Here is a 19,978-nt window from a genome sequence, read left to right as displayed (position 1 = left end):
TGAGATATTGGAGTCCACCAAATTCAAACCAGCTCGTTGGTTGCCATGCAATTATTAATCTGGAAAGAAACTCTGGATTATGATTTACGTTCTACGTCCACTTACTAGATCAGTTGTGACCACATCTTGTGTCACGTGAATCATGATACTAGATCAATAAGGTGCCTTGCCGTAGGGGTGCTCATCCCAAAGACGTGGCCAAGAGAGTAAAAATCAAACAGTATGATGCGTTAGTAGGAAGGCAAGTTTAGCACATGTATTCAACATGAAAACTGATTTTCTGGTTCGAGAGAAGAAGAAACATTCACTCCCTACCAGAAGCAAGACATCATCGAGCACAACACAATTATGGGATTATAATCCATCCAAAATGCAAGCATCATCTGGTCAAGAGATTAGAAAAGCTAATTACCTGATATTAAGTTCAGTACTAAGAGCGGGAACATAAGTGAGCAAAAGCCAGACACGGTGCCAATGGAGACGGTAAAACTACAAAGTCATAGTTAGGCATACTAATATATAGCTTGGTTCAACTACCTTGTCGATTAACTCCATGGGTACCATTCCATATGAACCTAATGCGAATAGTTCGTGAGATAGGTGACAACAAAATGGTTTTTGCATAGACAATGCACTTGTGATTTTGTACCATAACCTTTTAAAACGTACAGATAATGTCAATGGTTTCCCCCTTTTAATCTTGAAGGCAAAGACGCATAACTGATATTCTTTGATCCCTGCCGCCTTGACAAAGTCTGACGAATTGGTTGTTATTATGGCCCTCGTATCCATACACATCATCATTCAAACTTGTCTCTTAGCACTGATCATCATGTCCTTAACTGGTTCATTAAGATGGTCCTTGATATTGTCTTTTGTAAAGAGGTAGGAGAAATACTGGAAAAGGAAACATGCATCGGTCATGGTCGGGTATTACGATAGTATTTATAAGATGATGCATATTTTAAGTCATTACCATTTGTAAGACGATGCATATTTTAAGTCCTTACCATCCTTTGCCCGGGAGCGACAAGTGTCTTTTCATCTCACAAACATAATACTTGATGGCAGGGTTGGTTGAACGGATGAAAAGACAATGGCGCTTGATTTCGCACGAGGAAATGTCCAATTCATCTGCATAGACACATCAAGTCTGAAGACGTTGAAACTACCCAACTATGGTCATGCATGATTGGCATTTGATCTTAGTCCAATGTATGAAAAAGATTTCTAAGTGCAAGCAAAGCCGAACCCTAGCACCTACAACATCGTCTACGACACTTCCAAATCGCCTCCCTTGTCCAGATGAAACCTTGTAGTTCATATCGTCTCCCATGCCATCGGGGGCACGATTGGAGAAGCGAGAGAGTGACCAAGCCAACCAATCAGATAAAGTGACCATGTTGTCAATACCGGCGATCATGGCTCCCTCCACCTCGATGTCGTGCCTCTCTGGTCTCCTCCTCAGCCTCCATGGCGTTGCCCTCTCAGTCACAAATGTAGCATGCAGCCCTGCACCACAACTATAAAAAGCTACAAAATTTACCATTCGTTCATATCAATCAACTGATGAGATAATCAAAATCAACGCATTTTAAGATATTGTGGATCATATATCACTACTTTGGTAACCTATAAGAGTTATAGCGACAATACGTAGCATAATTTCTAAGTAATCCCTTTCTCTAAAGGTTCTTTCCATTCAAGTTTCTAGTGTTCTGTTCTAGTACATGAGCATTATTGCCCTGATTCGTCTAGTTTGCAGTTAATCATTAAGAGAACAGAGTGCATGATTGAAAAATATACAATAGTACATAATGCACACATAATATAGCCGTTGACTTGTAGTTCACTCAGCACCACCCCGATGATGCACGCCTTCCTCGTGTAATACTAGCAGTATAGTGAATTAAACCACAACACTTGTGGGAAATTCCTGCCACGAGTATCTTGAAATTCAACTTTTGAATAGCAACATCCATATGTCAGAATCATCCTTGCATTGCATTATTCTAAGAGCAAAAGTGGTGTCTCGTGGCTTGAATTTAGTTAATCTGAAGAACTATAATCCCTAGCTTACAAGGAGCATGCATGATCTTAGTGAAGTTACATACCTCGTGATGGACCAACTGATGATGAAGGAGCTCTCTAGAACGTATGTCCTGGTCTGCAAAGCCAACCAAAAAACAGAGGAGGCAAAGGATTAGGTACGCAGCAATAAGAAGAACATACACATAAACCATAGGGCAACACTACACCTCGGGGAAAGCTCGAGAGGACGCCCCAGGTAACGAAGAGTCGTGACCTGAGCTGCGGCAGCATGGCCGACACCGGCGACCTCACCAGCCCGATGAGACAGTAGAGCATCTGGCAGAAACACACAAGAGGATGCAGAGCCCAGAACCGAGCAGATCGAGAGAGAAAACAAAGAGAAGCGAGATATGGCAAGCTGGCTGGCAGGTGGTGTATCTCAATTCTCAAGGACGCAGTCTATGGGAGTTGGAGAGGCCTCTCGACACTTCGACTGGAGCAACGTCGTCACTTCGAAGTAGAGACGTGAGGAGCAGCAGCTCACGAACTGACTAGGGGAGGGGATAAGAGAGGAGATTACCTTGCTTCCAGGAGCCTCTTCAATACCACGGCTCCCGATTTGCCAGCGAGGACACGGGGTGGCGACGTAGTGAGTCGTTGATCTTCCTCCACCTCCTCCTCAAGGCGGGTGGTTGGTTGGTCGCGCGAGACCCTAACAGCTAAAGGGTACGATGTATCAGCGAAGGGGGCAGATGCGTCCTTGTACCAGTAGCCAGTAGGGGCGGCAGGGCAGGCAGTCGGAGCTCGCCGGGGTCAGTGGAGAGAACAGGCGGTGGAGGGCAAATCAAAAGAAAGACTGGACGAGAAAAAACCTAGGTGTCTCACTGTTGGGGATGAAGCAACGAATTCGTAGAAGCCACGTGGCGTGAGGCTATGCGAAATCCCAAGAATGCCCTCTACGGGGCACCGAACTCACATACAGTGGCACGAGCGATCCTACTGAAAAACGCACGCAACGAGCACCCTCCTAGTCACGGCCACTAATAGACACAATGTAGGATCAGAAGTATGTCTAGAGGGGGATGAATAGACTACTAGCAAAAACTAAAGAACTATTTTTTCAATTTTAGCTCTTGGCAGATTTGAACTTCGCTAAGCAATATAAGAGTGCCATACACATGCAAGTCTAGAGTATAGGCAGCAGAAAGTACGGACATGCAAGTGCAAGTAAAGTACAGAGTAGAGTAGAGTTTGAGAGAACCGCAAACACAAGTTGACACGGTGAAGATTTTGACCCGTCGTTCCGATATATGATGTTATCGTGCATCCACGTTGATGGAGGCTTCGATCCATGAAAGATCTAAGATCGTGAAGATCTTGGTTGCAAGATCCATGGAGGAACCGAGCCCACGAAGAGCTCACACCCATGAGGGTCCACGAATGAGAAACCTCACATGTCCCACCATGGCTTATGCCCACGAAGGACTGACATCACTAGGGTAGATCTTCACGAACTTCTTGGCTTCTCCACAATAGTTGGAGACATCCAAGCATACATTGTCGATCTAGGAGGCACCACACTGCAAAAGGTAATAGATGTTATTGTTTATGATGAACTCGTTGCTCTTGTGCTTCAAAATATAATCTCCTCAACACTCAAACACTTCCACATATTTCTGGCTTTGGTAGGAGAGGTTTAGGTGGAAAGCAATGAGGTGACTAAATCACAAAGGATTGATGGTTGAAGTGGAATCCCAATGAAATCAACACAAGGAGCTGGAGCTCTCTCTCTCAGAAAAATGGATAAGAGTTGGGTTTGCTTCGAGAGACACTGATGGAGTGGGTGGGGGTATATATAGCGATGACCAGAAATCTGACTGATGCACACACTTTTCCACACATTGGTGAGACCGACTGAAATGACTCGGTCAGACTGATATATACAAAAGGTGGAAAATTTTGATAGCTCGGTCACACCGGGTGAAATAGATTGGTGGCTCCAATGACGTCGACACTATGAACACATCAGTGACACCGATTGAAGCTGATGAGATATTCCGAACGAATTTCAGTTGGTAACATAAGATTGGCACGGTGACTTCCGTGAGTCCGAATGAAAATCTTGATGAGACCGAATCAACTTGGGTTTGGGACAATGGCTATATCTGATTTGATCGGCGACTCTAATTGGATTATGTTCGGTGGTTCCGAGTGGAGTCTAGGGTTGATATAGTGGGCATTGTGAAAGTAAATAATGTTTTTGATCTCTGAGCACTTTGCGCAATGAACTCATCTTGTCAACCTCATCCCCTTTTAATAGTATCAACATACCTATGGACTCAAGGTGATATTTGATCACTTAAATATAGAAAGGATGAGTCTTGAGGCTTGATCCAATACTTCCCTATTTTGAGGAGTTTACTTTCATCTATATATGTTGACATGAATTACCAAAACCACCCAATGGATTAGATGCACTTTCACATGGCCCACGAACTACGGGTCCCACATGCCAAATAGATAAGGTCAAATTCGGGAAGTCATGGGATGGCATGACGCGGTGATCGCGTTAAGTGCATGCAGTGACCGCAGAATAATAGGCTTGGCTTAGGCAGGTTTTTTTCCTTTTCTAATCGAAGTACAAATAAGAAAGCGGGTAGAAGAAAAGAAGTTACTTTGACATATCATGAAAACCCTATAATCTCTCTCACTCTTTTCTCTCTGCCTAAACACTGGTGGTCATTGTCGGCAACAACACATGGCATCAGAGCCTCGAGCTAGGTCCAGGGGCCATGGCCTATGATGGTAGAACCCAGCGGAGGCGGCAGTGGCGCGGGGCACCGCGTCGGGCACTCCGCTGCGACTATGGGTTGTGAGAGCATCTCCAGCCGCGCCCCCAACAAGGCCCCCCAGGCGACTTTTCGGTTGCCGGCGCCAAAAAATCGATCCAGTAGCGCCCTCAAGGGCCCAATTTTCACCGGCGGACCCAACCCAAACCCGGTGCGCTCGGGAGCGCCGAGCGAATCGTTTTTGGCGCGAAAGAGCCGCAGGCCCTCCTTGCCAACGACTCGTCTCGCTTCTCGCCGCTTCGTCGTCCTCATCGCCTCGTTTCCCGCGGCAAATCAATGCAAAAGCTGTCGCGCGCTGCCGCGCCGGTCAGCCTCCGCCATTGATGCCTCACGGGCGGCGCAGTGAAGGCGTGACGACGCGTGTCCCCGCGCATGCCACGCGTAGACGAGGCGGCCACGCGTGCTCGCGCGGCCTCCGCCTATATAAGCCGACCCCAGCACGCTGGTGGCACGCACAGAGTCTCCACCGCCGACGCGCCCTCTCTCCCCTTCCTCCCTCTTCCCTCGCCATCCCAGTCCAAAAAACTGGCCGAACGATTCCCAAGCGACGGCGCGGCGGCGAACGGCTTCGGTCGCCGCCACCTTCACGAGGACGAAGCTCGGCTCCTCTTCGAGGCCGAGTACCCGGTCCCGCCGGACATGCGGGTGCCCGGGGCGTGGAGAATCAGCGCCGGCGGGGTCCCGGTGCCACCACCGCCCACCGGGGCGGCGCGGCGTGCGAAGATCGCGCGTATCCGCGCCTCTCTGCCGTGGACGGCGAGGGAGGGGCCACGCTACGTCCCCGACAGCCCGCTCTGGGAGCCGTACTTCCGTCGCTGTCACGCGAGCAGCTCGAGGCCACCCCCGGAGTACGAGGAGATAGCCCGGCGCGGCTTCTCCGACGCGGACGCCCTACGGTGGGCGCGCGACGACTACCTCCAGACCGAGATGGCCCAGCAGACCCGGGCCCTGGAGGAGATCGCCGCCCACAAGCGTGGGCGCAAGGACGAGCACGGCGTCGTGATCCTCGACAGCGACGATGACGAGAACGCCGCCGGACCTTCCAACCCGCCGCGCCAACCGGGGGAGGGTTGCAGCAGAGACGGCGGCCACGGCGGAGGCGGCGGCGACTACACGCGGTTCTACAGCCTCCTCGGCATGTAGAACTGCAAGGGCGGCGGCCGGCGAGGAGCGGCGAGGCGAGCGAGACGGCGGGCGGGCCTAGTAGTGTGTTTTTTCTTTTTGTAAAATATTTTAAATACGTATGAATGGGCGTGTCTGTGCCGTGTTTGGTTGAATTTGGTTTGAAATCGCCGAAATATGTATGAACTCGCCGAGAATGGTTGAATTTGAGCCATGTTTGTGCCGTTCAAAAAATTCCGTGGATGCCGCGACTGGGTGACATCACACCCCCAGCGCGCGTTTTGCGCCGGTGCGCCCCTAAGGGCGATTTTTAGCGCCTCCTGGGGGGGACCAACGGCTGAAGATGCTCTGAGCCGCATATGGAGCAGGATGAGGTGTGGCACGGAGATGCAGATCGTGCAGCACACGATGAAGGAGCACGTCGCCTCTTCATCGTACCCAATGCTCACCCAGACATGCTACACTAGGTGGCCGATCTTGATGCGCGTCAAAATGTAGGCGCAAGGGATCTGGGATCCCATGAAGCACGACGTCAGATCCGATTGGGGGTGAAGGAATGCCCTCGCGGTGATCCTGCAACCCGTTCCACCGGAGATGTTGCGCGTCATCGAACATAGTGCGCACAATTCGCGTCGTCGTCGAGCTCGCCAGGGAGGCCAAGGCACATAAACTGCGTCGGGGATTGATAACATGGCTTTCAAGGACGGTGAGTCTATCAAGGACTTTGCGCTCCACTTTCCTGGGTCGTGACTAAACTGCAGGTGTGTTCGCACATGAACACGTCATCGTGTACCTCCAACGTCGAGGGTAATGCACCGCAGCTCCCGTCGAAGGAGATCCGTCCGGAAACGCGATACGCAAGACAATCCGGTGGGTGCTTTTGTGGACCCGAAACCCCACACGCCCGGGAGGGACCCCGTCCGGGCGTGCGGCGGCTATGGGCTGCCCTAGGTCGACCTGATCGCCCCTAGGGCCTCGAGGTTCGCCGCCCTGCAACAAGAAGAACAGACGAAGAACGAGGAAGAAGAAGAACTAGGGTTAGGGAGAAAAGATAAAAGATAAAAAGTGGTAGATGATTTGATCGATTGTGTGTTGTTCAATCGGCCGTCACCCTTTAGATATATAAGAGGAAGCTGGACTTCCCGTGCAAAGAAAAGGCTTGGATTCACGTCCAAAACCCTAGTCAAATTCGGATTGGTTTTGTCCGAACTTTCCAAAACTGTTCGGTTTAAACTGGCTGCACCTTGCGGGTCTTTTTTGTTGTGGTAAACAATCTCAGATGGAAACGAGCCCAAAAGCAATCTTGACCGTTTCGACGAGACGAACAACTTTCATGTTGAACGTGTTTTGATCAGAGGTCATCTTGAGGGAGTTTTCGGCTGTTTTCCGAAGCCTGCGACAAAAAAATCCAAAACCCGGACAAACATCCCCGGAGTGTCCGGCCATCCTCGGAGAAATCCAAAACCCGGATGATCATTCCCGGAGTGTCCGGCCATCCTGATGCAGCCACGCATTTTCAGCCGTAACTTTTGCATACGAACTCCGATTAAGATGTTTCTTATATAAAAATTGATCGTTTCGACGAGACGAAGACAATCTATGTAGGAACTTTTCTCCTATGAGGCCATCTTGGGGGCGTAATAGGCCAAATAGTGTTTTGAATATAAAATTTGAGTATTTCAAACACAACATCGGCCTTAGAGATGAGACTGGATGGCTATGTCCCAAATATGAAAGTTTCTTATTTTGACGATACGGAACTTTCTCACTTTGGGCACTTGTCCATTTGAGGCCTTCTTAATTATGTTTTCAACCATGCCAAAATTTGATGTCAACACATGCCTCCCTGTTTTTCAGCAAAGCTTGTGTGCCGAAAAATAACTTCTGCATAGCTTTTTCTAAGGACGATGTCAACACTCCATCGGCCATTTGCATGTACTTAGGGTGATAAGTATATATCAGCCATTGCTTGTTTGAACATTTCGATGCAAACTTGGGTGAAAACTTCTCAACTTTTATAACAATCCGGTGATAAGGTTTCATAGATCAAAACCATCCTCCGAACCATATTGTTCACCCTTTAGAGAGGATTTTGCATATAATCAAGAATGAACTTCCTCTAATACTTACTTTGCCTGCATAAAAGTTTTATTAGTGGCCGAAGCGGTGGGCTTCGGTTCGGCCTTACCTATGTTGACAAGACCTAGCATCGGCTATTGATAGAAATGCAATACATCATGGTTAACATAGTAGCCGGATGCTTGCTGTGCCAACTCTTTCGAATTGTCATGTCTAGATATATGAACAATTTTAAAGCAACCCAAGGTAAATCTTGCATCTAGACATACCAAAAGATAAACTATAAGTGATTCGTCAAAACATTGATAATCCTCGGATATTTGTTGCACTACTAACAACGAATCACCGGAAGCCTCAATATGTATAGCACATATAGCAAGGCAAAGCTCCAATCCAAATGACAATGCATATTCGGCTTTGATCATTTGTGCATAAATATTTTAAGCGGCATGAGGCTTCACAAAATAGCACCATAAGGAGATATATAAACAATACCAACACCTTGGCCATTCCTACAATTTTAACCATCAAAAGTAACCTCCATGGTACTAGAAAGACTAGGACAATATCAATGAACATGTACTTTGTTTTGGTCTCCAATTGAACTAAGGACGATGTCAGGATACTACATCGGCCATGCTTTGACATATTCTTAGGGCAATAGATAACTATCGGCCATTACCATGAGGTCCATGTAGAATTCACCCACCAAAGTATGTATAGCCGAAATAAACAAATGAAATAGCAATAAAATATTTCGGCCCCTTTATATTAGCAACCAAAATGTAACTAACCAAATGTATAGTGATTTGGTAATACCCTGTCATGATATAGAAAATTATGTTGTATCCATGGAGGGTAATTGATCATACCTATGGATGAATGGTATGGTTGAAGAATATGGATGATGTGCTAACCGAAGATTTTGATATTGTGATGCGCACCTTCGGCTTAATTGTTTGTTGCTTTCATTCTTCTCTTTCTTCACTTTTGTAACAGTTGTTGCAATAGAAGGTTGCACATCATTTTTATTTTGACTGCTCCTCTTGGGAACCCATGCCGTGCTCCTTTTTTCAAGTTCTTGTGCACTAAGTTTTTATAATTTCTTCTTTTGCCAATACGATAAGCCGAGCGGGCATCTCGGCTGTGATTCTATTTTGACCAATGGCAATTCCTTTTTGGCCTTGTGCACCCTCAACTTTTTTTCTTTAGATTTGGCACTCTGATTTTTTATCAATTGGTTGCTTCATTTTTTTGCCTTTTGTAGCCAATGTCAACACTTTAATTGGCTCTTTTTCATTTGAGATCAAATCTGGAGTTGCACTCTTACGACCATCTCTTTTAACACGATAAACTTGGTTGACCACCTCTTTCTTCTTCCTTGAGCTCTGGACCGATTCTTTATGATTGAAACGGTCTTTAACATGTGATTGTTCAAATGTTGATCTTCTCGGAGCTGCATAATATTGGTGAGATGGTTTAAAATAAGATGGAGAATGTGCCCTTGTATCGTACCTGTCCCGTGATGGATATGAATCTACATGAGTATAGGGAGGCATCCACGACATTGGCATTGGCGGCCCAAAATAATGATATGAATATGTTGCATTAAAATTGATACGACCAGTTTCGCATATAGTCGGACCAACGACAATGACGATGTACAAGCTACCCACCAGGATCAAGTTATCATTGCTCCATTAGTTACTGTTAATGATGTATATGTGCCAAACTATACTAGCGTTGATAAACAGTACACGGAAAAGATTGCAAAATTAGTTGAAGTTACATGCATGCATACTATGGTATTGGCGGAGACGCACTCGCTTAAGAAAGAGGAAAATAAGATGTTGGACGTGGATGCATTACATGGGGAGAGATACATGTGTGTACATGGAAAGAAGGATTACACTAGCATGTTTGATCAAGGTGTGCATCAATCTGGTTATTTCTTTTGGTTGCTACATCCGAAACATGTCCAAGTTATACACGTCCAGGAGATTTGTTTCCTTGAGATTAATCACGGAATCATAAGCTGCTATTATTTCTCACGATTAAGGCCGCCGGAGCTAGAGGTGCAGGTCAGCAGGTTTAAATGGTGAAGATTATTTTCCTTGTGCGATCAGGGATGGGGTCCACCAGACCCGCAGCTCAAGTATGGCATGGAGATGACGCACCTAATTTTATGTGTATACAGTATGAGTCGGTTTGTTAGTTTTAGCAATAAAAAGAAACTGCCGAGATGTAAAAGGCAATTACGTTTATATTTTAGGAGAGTCCAGATTTTATTTGAGTTAGAGATAGAAGGTCAGTTTGCTTTTCAAGGCAAGTTAGATGGTCGGCTATTATATAAAGCCATGATGCGTTCAATGTAAGGGAGGTTATTTTTATATGAAATAGACACGATGTGTTTTTCAGGGTAGACACCCGTATCAAGTTTTGGAGGAATCTTTAGAAAACCTCTGTGTTGCGATTTCTTTGTAGAAATTGTTTTTGCGCGTGAGTATCATCGTCGAGATTGATTTTCTCGTGCTGGGCCGTAAGGTTCAAACCCTCTATTTCGTGCATATCGTGTGCGCGGGTGAGAGGCTACTGCTGCTCAAGGTGGAGTGTCGTGAAAGGTCGGGCCGCAACAACGGATCGGACCTCACATTGAGTTTCGGTCTACATCAGAAATTCTTACTTTGCCAATATCAATCCTCATATTTGCGCCTTGGGGGTGATTTTGGTTTCTTTGCATGATTTGGCCGATAAGTATTCTTCTCTTCACTCTTCTTTTGATATTTATCCAATAGTTCAGCGAAGGAGATTTTTGATCTCTTACACTTGCGCTTATTTCGGTCATTGTTTTCTTTTGGTTTGCTTTCGTCGATCATTGGATTTGCTTGCTGCCCCTTAGTCCTTGGCGTCTTCATTGTAGCTTCGATGAAACTCTCGTCCTCAAGATTATGTTCATTATGCTCTTCAACAACTTTTTTACTTGAAAGCTTGGTCTCATCACCTGCAGTTTTTACCTTCTCTTTAAGTTGATCGGCTTGAAGCAGCCAATGCAAAAACTTTCTGCCATCGGGACCAATCAGAATAGACTGGTCATCTCTTGATGTCTCAACCAATTTCAATCGTCCTTTATCAATGGCCGATTTAATTATTTGACGAAACATGTCGCAATCCTCAAAATTATGCTTGGACGAATCATGCAACTTACAATACATTCGTCCCTGGACAGATGGCTCAACATGGTGATCAAGAATTCTAATATAATTATTTCTCAACAACAAATCAAAGATTTGATCACACATATTGGAATTGAAGGTAATTTTTTATTTTCTAGCCGATCTTCTTGTGAGAACGGCTTTGGAGTTAAGCAAACGAACGGTTCGGATTTTGCATCACCCCATTCGGCTATGCATTGTGTTTCCCACTCTATCTCCGATGTCTTTCGATAAGATATTATATTAGCATCGGTTTTCTCAATAGAATTTAACCTTGGCTTTAAATTTCTGAAACGAAGATATTTAGAACATACATGTCTCAGTTGAGACCAAGTGCAAGCCAAGTACGAAATAAGCAAAGCTACCCAACTAGATATGAACATTATATAAAGCAATGGGGAAAGCTTTGGCTGTAACAATAAGTCATTGTCGGTCTTTATAAATGGCGCAATGGGTTGACCGATATGTTTCATAACAATTTTATTGCTAACAAGTAAATTACCCTTCTTCATTGGTCTTTCAAAATTACTTAAGAAGATTTTTCTGATGGATGCATTAACAATAAAGTTTTGACCAAATCTAAAAATAGGTAAATTACTTGCTGAACATACCTCTTCAAATATGTTGGGAGAGCATGATAGTGGTGTGGCTTGAACAATATCTTGCTTCATCTTTGGGTGGCTCCCCAACGCCTCTTCATCATATTTTTCTTTATTTCGTGAATCATTACCTTGAAGATCCTTATCAGCCGAACTTTGTTTAGCCACTTGCTCTTGTCCTTAAGGCTTGTCAATTTCTACGGCACGGAACTCATAGGGCAAGAAGTAGGTTCCATTAACTTCAGAAAAATCAAGCACGGTTGTTTTGCTATGCTTGCCATGCCCTTTCTGAATAAGGCTTGCCTCTTTGGATTTGATGGATTCAGAATATATACTACTTGATTTGGCTTTTTCAACCGAAGCAGTTTCAAGTTCCAAATCATCCTTTTTTTATCTGAGCCAATTCTTTTTCTATTTGTTTCTGACGGCGAGCGACAAAGTTGGCTTTAAGCTTTTTCTCAATTTCAGCCCACTCCGGATACAATTGCCCCCCAATGCTTTTAGATTCTTTCGGCAATGACACATGGTTGTTGCCGAAATTTTGCAATAGTGGGGGTGTATAATATGATGTAGTACTAGGTGAAGGCATATGCATTGTTGTAAAACCATATTTTTGCTCGCCAATTTTATCAATTGGCAAAGATTCATCTTCTTGCAAAACTCTAACTTTTATTGCGGCATAATCAGGAAATAGCCCCTTTTCATGGTGTTCAAGGCAAAGAGCACTAATCCTCTTATTTTGGGCTAAACTCTTCAATGCAGCCACCACTACCTCATCTTCTACAATATTGGGCACAGCCGCTCCTGTAAAATTTACATTCATTCGGCTATGACCAGGAAGGTCGGAAGCCGAATTATGAACATCGACAGTTGTGTATGGTGCTGAAAAATTATTGTCATGAGGTGTAGCATATGACGGTTGGGCATAACTGGCCGAATAGCTAGTAGTAGCATGGCCAATTCTCTCGTTCATCGGCATGGTTGGATTAGTATATTGCACATTACTTGCCGATGAATAAAAGGGTGAAACACTTTCTTGCATGGCATTGGAAATCCTAACATGAGGTGTTTCAAATTTATTAACCAAACTCACCATGTTGTTCATCGGCATAACAATTTGTGGGGTTGCCGATGCATGAGAGTTGGGATACATATGATGCATGTTACTAGTATCATAAAAAGTTAAAGCATGTAAATTACTTTGAATCGGCCTATGCACGTAATTAGATGCATGATTGAACAAACTAGGGCTGGCCGATAGAGTATACTCATTGAACAATCTAGTAACACCATATGAATTATTTGCATCTACAGTAGGGAATTGGGTATTCATATTACCTTTGTAGATTGCAAACCCTAGATGACGATCTCTTCGTAGCAAGAACGGGCTGGAGACCGTTCAAAGCTTCGCTCCCCAGCGGAGTCGCCAAAAAGTGTGTTCGCACACGAATACATCACCGTGCACCTCCAACGCCGAGGGTGATGCACCGCAGCTCGCGTCGAAGGAGACCCGTCCGGAAGCGCGGTACGCAAGACAATCCGGCGGGTGCTTTTGAGGACTCGAAACCCCACACGCCCGGGAGGGACCCCGTCAGGGCGCGCGGCGGCTATGGGCTGCCCTAGGTCGACATGATCGCCCCTAGGGCCTCGAAGTTCGCCGCCCTGCAACAAGAAGAACAAACGAAGAACGAGGAAGAAGAAGAAATAGGGTTAGGGAGAAAAGATAAAAGAGAAAAAGTGGTAGATGATTTGATCGATTGTGTGTTGTTCAATCGGCCGTCACCCCTTAGATATATAAGAGGCGGCTGGACTTCCCGTGCAAGAAAAAGGCTTGGATTCACGTCCAAAACCCTAGTCAAATTCGGATTGGTTTTGTCCGAACTTTCCAAAACTGTTCGGTTTAAACTGGCTACACCTTGCGGGTCTTTTTTGTGGTGGTAAACGATCTCGGATGGAAACAAGCCCAAAAGCAATCTTGACCGTTTCGACGAGACGAACAACTTTTATGTTGAACGTATTTTGATCAGAGGTCATCTTGAGGGAGTTTTCGTCTGTTTTCCGAAGCCTGCAGCAAAAAAATCCAAAACCCGGACAAACATCCCCGGAGTCCGGCCATCCTCGGAGAAATCCAAAACCCGGATGATCATTCCCGGAGTGTCCGGCCATCCTGATGCAGCCACGCATTTTTGGCCGTAACTTTTGCATACGAACTTCGATTAAGACATTTCTTATATAAAAATCGATCGTTTCGACGAGACGAAGACAATCTGTATAGGAACTTTTCTCATATGAGGCCATCTTGGGGGCGTAATAGGCCGAATAGTGTTCTAAATATAAAATTTGAGTACTTCAAACACAACTTCGGCCTTAGAGATGAGACCAGATGGCTATGGCCCAAATATGAAAATTTCTCCTTTTGACGATACGGAACTTTCTCAATTTGAGCACTTGTCCATTTGAGGCCTTCTTAATTATGTTTTCAACCATGCCAAAATCTGGTGTCAATAAGGTGCTCAGAGACGAGATCGCCAGCGAGCGCGCGGTGAGAAAAATCCCGCACGTCGTGCCAGCGAGGTACTCGCAGATGGCCATCTCCATCGAAACCTTGGTGGACTTAGGCACGCTCTCAATTGAAGAGCTACCAGAAAATTCCTGTGCGTCATGTCGGCGAGGTACTCACAGATGGCCATCTCCATCGAAACCTTGGTGGACTGGAGCACACTCTCAATTGAAGAGCTAACGGAAAATTCCCGCGCATTGTGCCGGCGAGGTACTCGTAGATGGTCATCTCCATCGAAACCTTGGTGAAATGGGGCACGCTCTCAATTGAAGCGCTAACTAGAAGGCTTCTCGCAATCGAGGAGGGCTTTCCTGATGGCAATGATGGTACCGGCGGGACCCGCCTACTTTGCACGAAGGAGCAGTGGAACGATAATAAATAGACAACTGGGCATAGAACGACCACTAAAAGAGCTTGAAAATTGCACTGAATAAACAACAAAGAACAATGACACATGCAAACATCCTCGCCATACCAAGCTTTGAAGATCGCAATTGACAAATTGGTAAAGCAATCTCGACTAGAGTATCATCCCACACAGAACAAGCTCGCAATCCATCACCATCATGATGTTGGATCTGAATGATGTGAGCTGCGATAATTCATTCTAAAGACATGTACAATGGTTGATAAATCAGTCTAATCTTAAATATTGCATGTAATTTAAAGATGGCAATAAAAGCATGAATAGTTGTCTCTTAATTTTATCTTCAACCAAATACTCCCTCCGTTTTTATATATTTATCTTTTTAGAGATTTCAAATAGACTACCACATACAAATATATATTTTAGAGTGTAAATTCACTCATTTTGTTCCGTATATAGTTACTTATTGAAATCTCTAAAAAAAATAAATATTTAAGAACGAAGGGAGTACTATGCAGACGATTGCCGGCCGAACTCCACACGTTGAAGGTTTCAACCGTGCTACCCAGTTTTGCTCAACACATCAACGGCTTGATGTGCTGCATCGTCCAAATATCGTCCCATACTGTGTCGTGTGTAGCAGTTATTTATTTTCAATAACTAGCTATTATAAAAGCGTGATGAGACATATTATACTAAGAAATCATCCATTAAATAAAAGAAGACCAGCCTTCCTTATGATTTTTTTTCTTCCCCAACTTAACATTTATTTGTGACGCTCCTAAAATAACACCATTGTCCGTGCCCAGAAGGGACGATAATGCATTTTGGGAGGTATAAATGCGAGGGGCGGTAATGAATTCTAAGATGCACAGTTGTGAAATGAAATATGTTCAGTCCAGTGCGTGATTTAGGCGTTTGCACGTCGCTCTTTGCTACTCATCAGGACTTTTCGGTGACTCCAAACAGAGACGAACCTCAACCACAGGCTGTCAGAGTGATACCATATATTCATATTGCTAATTAATACTAGTATTATCAATCCATTACGCACAACATAACAACCAGAGTAACAAACCTTCGAGGCGTCCAGGAACTAAATAACAGGTTCAGCAAACAGATAGGAAATTCACTGACAAACGTCTTAAACTTGAAATGTACTGTCACAACCACATGTAGCGAGCAGAAACTGGAAAATGGTTCCATGTTTCATGGAGACACGCTTCTTCCTCTAGGTGAGCCTGAGCCTCGACGTCCATCGTCGTCACCATTGCCCCTTGGACTTGGGCTGCCACCGTTGCCATTGCCCTTAGGACTAGGGCTACCGTTGTTGCCCCTCGGGCTTGGACTGGCCCTGTTGTCTCTGGTAGGACTGGGACTGCCATTGTTAACAGGGCTTCTTGGGCTGCGCCCATTGGCCACAGGGCTACGGTAGCCATCAGATGGGCTCCTGCTTGTCTCCCTGCCCCGAGGGCTATCACCATTATCCTTTGCTACAGGTGAGATGGATCGCCTGGGGCTCCGACTGCGATCAGGTGTGGGGCTGCGATCCATTTCCTTGCCTCCTGGGGAGAGTGATCGCCTGGGGCTCCTGCTGTAGCTAATGCTCCTTGATCTCCTCTCATCACGCTCTGTGCGGCGCCCTCTGGGAGATTCAGAATAGGATCTGGACCTAGATCGGCTGATTGCAGGAGGAAATATGAGAAAACAGAATAGAAAACAGAACTATTGAGTAAAAAGCCCAAGAGTTGCAGGTGGGTTGCTCAGCATACCTGTAACTACGGCTTCTGCTGTAGCTCCGACTGCGAGCCCGTCCACGACGTGGAGATGGGGACCGTGAATAGCTTCTCTCACGCCTAATAAAACATATCCATTAACAAAAGATTAAATAAGAACTCTCATGTACTGAGATAGAAGAACATTTCAGGCCATTTAGAGTATCGCGATGGAGGTTAACAAATTTATAAATCCATACCTGAGACTCCTCGGGCTATTCTGGCAATTTCTTTCAATATGGCCCCTTTCTCCACAGCGGTAGCATTTGTTCTTCCAGTCACCAGCTTTGCAGTCCCTGGCCCAATGACCATCAATACCACAGTTGAAACAACGGCCTGTTCCTGGAGGAGGCCCTCTTCCCACATATTCACGTTCTCGTGAACCACCAGAACCACGTGGAACCTGAACACATAAACCGTAAGGGATGACACAACAAAGTTTCTAGTAGCTTCATAAAGGACAAAAAAATACCATTATCATTATGCCCACAAAGTGGACTGCCCAAATGGCAACTTACCCCTTTAGCAAACTCAACAATAATGCGGCTCCCATCAACATCCCTGCCATCTAGGTTGTATCGGGCCTCATCAGCATCACGAGGATCACTGTATTCCTGTTAGATAGACAAGAACAGGCAAAACAAACAGTGTACCTCATATGTGAACAAAATAGGTCTTAAGTATGCTAACAACTTTAAAGAGCATAAATAAGGTTGAGGAGAGTAAAATTCACATACAATGAATGCATAGTCGCGCTTCAATTCCACTTCCCGTATTCTGCGCAAACGGTTGCCACAAACAGTAAGCCGTCAGGACTTAAGTACTCAAATGCATCACCATCTTGTAACTTCCACTAAAACAGTCAATAACATTACACCAAGCACCAAGGGCACCCTTCGCCAAAGTCCTCCACAAACTTTGGAACAATGGCCACCAATTCCACCAAGGGCACCCTTCCACCACATACCTTCCGGATTGTGTTAAAAACGGAAAAACCTTCAACAAGATCATTTAAGTTAAGCACACAAGACCTGGGAGTCAAACATCTACAGCATACAGATGAAATAACAGAGAACACCAAACACTAGTTTGGAAACACCAATAGGGTACCCAACAGCTGCTATAAACCAAAAAACACTCAAACAAGACCATTCAAACACACAGGACCTGGGAGTCCAATTTCACAGCATACATGGAGAAATAACAGATAACACCAAAAACTAGCTTGAAAAGACTACTGGTGAACCCAGCTTGTATAAACCACCCAGGAAAAACAAGGGCAGGAAGAAATCCAAGAACACTGACTGGTTCACTCTATATAGCAGAAGACATGCACCTTACAGTTCAAAAAGTTTAAGAAACGAACAGCCTAAATTATTTGACCAAATTTAAACTATACTAAAGCCCAGTTATTTTTGGTGGCTGCCAAAATAATCTGCCCCCTCCCCAGCTTATTCTAGATGCCAACCCTAAAATTTTTGGGGGCTTCTAAACTAATTAAACCTTACCTAGCTTAGAAGCCCCAAAACAATTTGGGGGAGGCTTTAGAATAAACTGAGGAGGGGCGATTCTAGAATAAGCTGGGAGGGAGCGGCTTATGCCATTATAAACTGTCAAAAGAACTGGGCCTAAGTACTTACGGTGTCAACTATTCTAACAAGCACTAGTCCAATAATGGTGATTCACAACCCTAGAAAAGCACATTCGAATTTGTGCAGAACCATATTCACATGTTGAAAGCTTGTGCCCTCACAAAAAAAAGTTGGAAAGCTTGTAAAAAAAAGTCTGTTACACCAGAAAGCTTTTGCCAAACTCTTAATGTGCAGTATTGTCATTACCTTCCATATTTGCTGAAAAGATATTCTAGGTCACGCGAACGAGTACGGGAGGACAATCTACCAACATACAAGCGTGCATTTCCATAACGATCATCATAACGAGGCATCTCCTGAAAATTAAGAAAACACTCCATCAGTCCCTTCCGCAATTAACAAATATGACAAGCATAAAACCAATAAATTAAATAACCTGGCAAAGGCTACTCAGGGAAAAGCAGTTGCAAAAGACAAATCTCATGACTTTAAGTTCAAGTATCCACATTCCAAAATAACTCTGATTCTGTAATATAGTTTTTATTAACCATTCATCTCATTTACTTTTGAATTGAGGTAACTGTTCTAATTATTCTTCTCTTCTTGTACTGAATCAGTAAGAGAATAAAACACACCACAAAAGCACTTGATACACTCCAATACCACTATCATGTACTTTTAGGGATGGAGATTCCAGCAAGATATAAAATCAGAATTATCTACATAACCAAGATTATATAACCAACATCACATCCTGTTTACATGATAAAATGAAGTCTTTCTACTGACTCCATTTGATATGTCTGACCAGTTTAAATATTATTTGCCAACTACCCAGTACCCACTCTCCCCTTGGGAGGAGAGACAGTTGAAACATCTATATAGGCAAGATTACATGATCTAACTATTTCTAGTATACGGCTCTCATGTAAAACTCAAGTTCGCGCTTCCGCACAAAACAAAATTGCCCTAACCTATCCACCTCCATAGAGGGAATCTCACAGGCGAGAATCAGAACCGTACGCGAATCTCCAATTCTCCCACGAATCACAGCAGGACGGACCCAAGCAACCTACCTCCGTCTCTCGCCAACAGGCGATCCAGCTAGATCCGACCGATATCCGAAAAATCCCCAGCCGAAACTCCAAAAATCCCCCGCGGATCGGTGCACGCAACCCAGGCTACAAACCCCACGGGATGAAGCGCGGAAACACCACCACGATCGCGCGGAGCCAGGGGTTCCCACGAACGAATGAGCGCTAGCGAGATTAGAGGGGGGGGGGGGGGGGGGGGGGGGGGGGGGAGGAGATCTCGAACCTCGGGAGCAGGGGGGCGGCGGCGGCGCAGAACCCTAGGTCGGACGCTGCGGCTGCGGGCTCGTCCGGCCTGGAGATAAGGAGGACGGCAGGAGAGAGTTCTGGAAACCAGTAGAAGCGGTGCGGTGGGGGTGGAGGGATTTAACCGGCGCCGCGGGCGTGTGCGGACGGACGGGATCGCCGACGGGCTTGATGGACGGGCGGGATTCGGCCGGGCCGACGTGTCCCTCGCGGACGCGCACTCCCCAGGTTTACGCCTCCGATACTGGTTTCGGGTATAGAGATGTTGTCCACTCCGGTGGACTGAAACGAACTCTGGTTTCAGTGGAAGTCACTTCTATGCTTTACTGGACATTTCTACAAAAACAAAAATGAAAGTGACTCAAACTCTACCAAAATGACTCAAACGTCACTAGAACGAAATTACTTCTTCAAACATCTGTGTTTTAGAAATTTTATTTACGGCAATGCTAAGA

The 19,978-nt window shown here is 45.2% G+C and overlaps 1 protein-coding gene and 1 long non-coding RNA gene across 3 annotated transcripts; both read right to left on the bottom strand.

The window, feature by feature from the left end:
- Positions 1 to 518: 518 nt before the first annotated feature.
- On the bottom strand, positions 519 to 2,731 carry LOC123082749 (uncharacterized). The gene is made up of 3 exons (XR_006439116.1): positions 2,259 to 2,731; positions 2,115 to 2,167; positions 519 to 1,523 (listed from the first exon to the last, which is right to left on the bottom strand). It is a non-coding gene; the product is annotated as an uncharacterized lncRNA (long non-coding RNA).
- A 13,078-nt stretch (positions 2,732 to 15,809) lies between these two features.
- Positions 15,810 to 19,671, bottom strand: LOC780696 (serine/arginine-rich splicing factor RS2Z32). Of its 2 annotated transcripts, XM_044600132.1 has the most exons (8): positions 19,504 to 19,606; positions 18,433 to 18,542; positions 17,470 to 17,590; positions 17,332 to 17,371; positions 17,113 to 17,208; positions 16,795 to 16,997; positions 16,592 to 16,675; positions 15,810 to 16,500 (listed from the first exon to the last, which is right to left on the bottom strand). In XM_044600132.1, exons 2-8 carry the CDS (start codon positions 18,437 to 18,439, stop codon positions 16,029 to 16,031), a joined length of 1,023 nt encoding a protein of 340 aa, XP_044456067.1. In that variant the 5' UTR covers positions 18,440 to 18,542; positions 19,504 to 19,606; the 3' UTR covers positions 15,810 to 16,028. The 2 variants fall into 2 exon arrangements, with proteins under 2 accessions (XP_044456067.1, XP_044456074.1); XM_044600139.1 differs by lacking the exon at positions 17,470 to 17,590 and having other exon boundaries at positions 19,504 to 19,671.
- Between the last annotated feature and the right edge of the window lie 307 nt (positions 19,672 to 19,978).

This window comes from Triticum aestivum, chromosome 1A, assembly GCF_018294505.1.
Source record: "Triticum aestivum cultivar Chinese Spring chromosome 1A, IWGSC CS RefSeq v2.1, whole genome shotgun sequence".
NCBI classification, from domain to species: domain Eukaryota; kingdom Viridiplantae; phylum Streptophyta; class Magnoliopsida; order Poales; family Poaceae; genus Triticum; species Triticum aestivum.
Note: the sequence above shows the minus strand (reverse complement) of the source record. Positions and strands in the feature narration are given on the sequence as shown.

Coding starts and splice junctions, on each gene's coding strand:
- LOC780696 (XM_044600132.1), bottom strand. Junction 16,998..17,112: donor TTGTTGAGTTTGCTAAAGGG/GTAAGTTGCCAT, acceptor TTATGTGTTCAG/GTTCCACGTGGTTCTGGTGG. Junction 16,501..16,591: donor AGCAGAAGCCGTAGTTACAG/GTATGCTGAGCA, acceptor TCCTGCAATCAG/CCGATCTAGGTCCAGATCCT.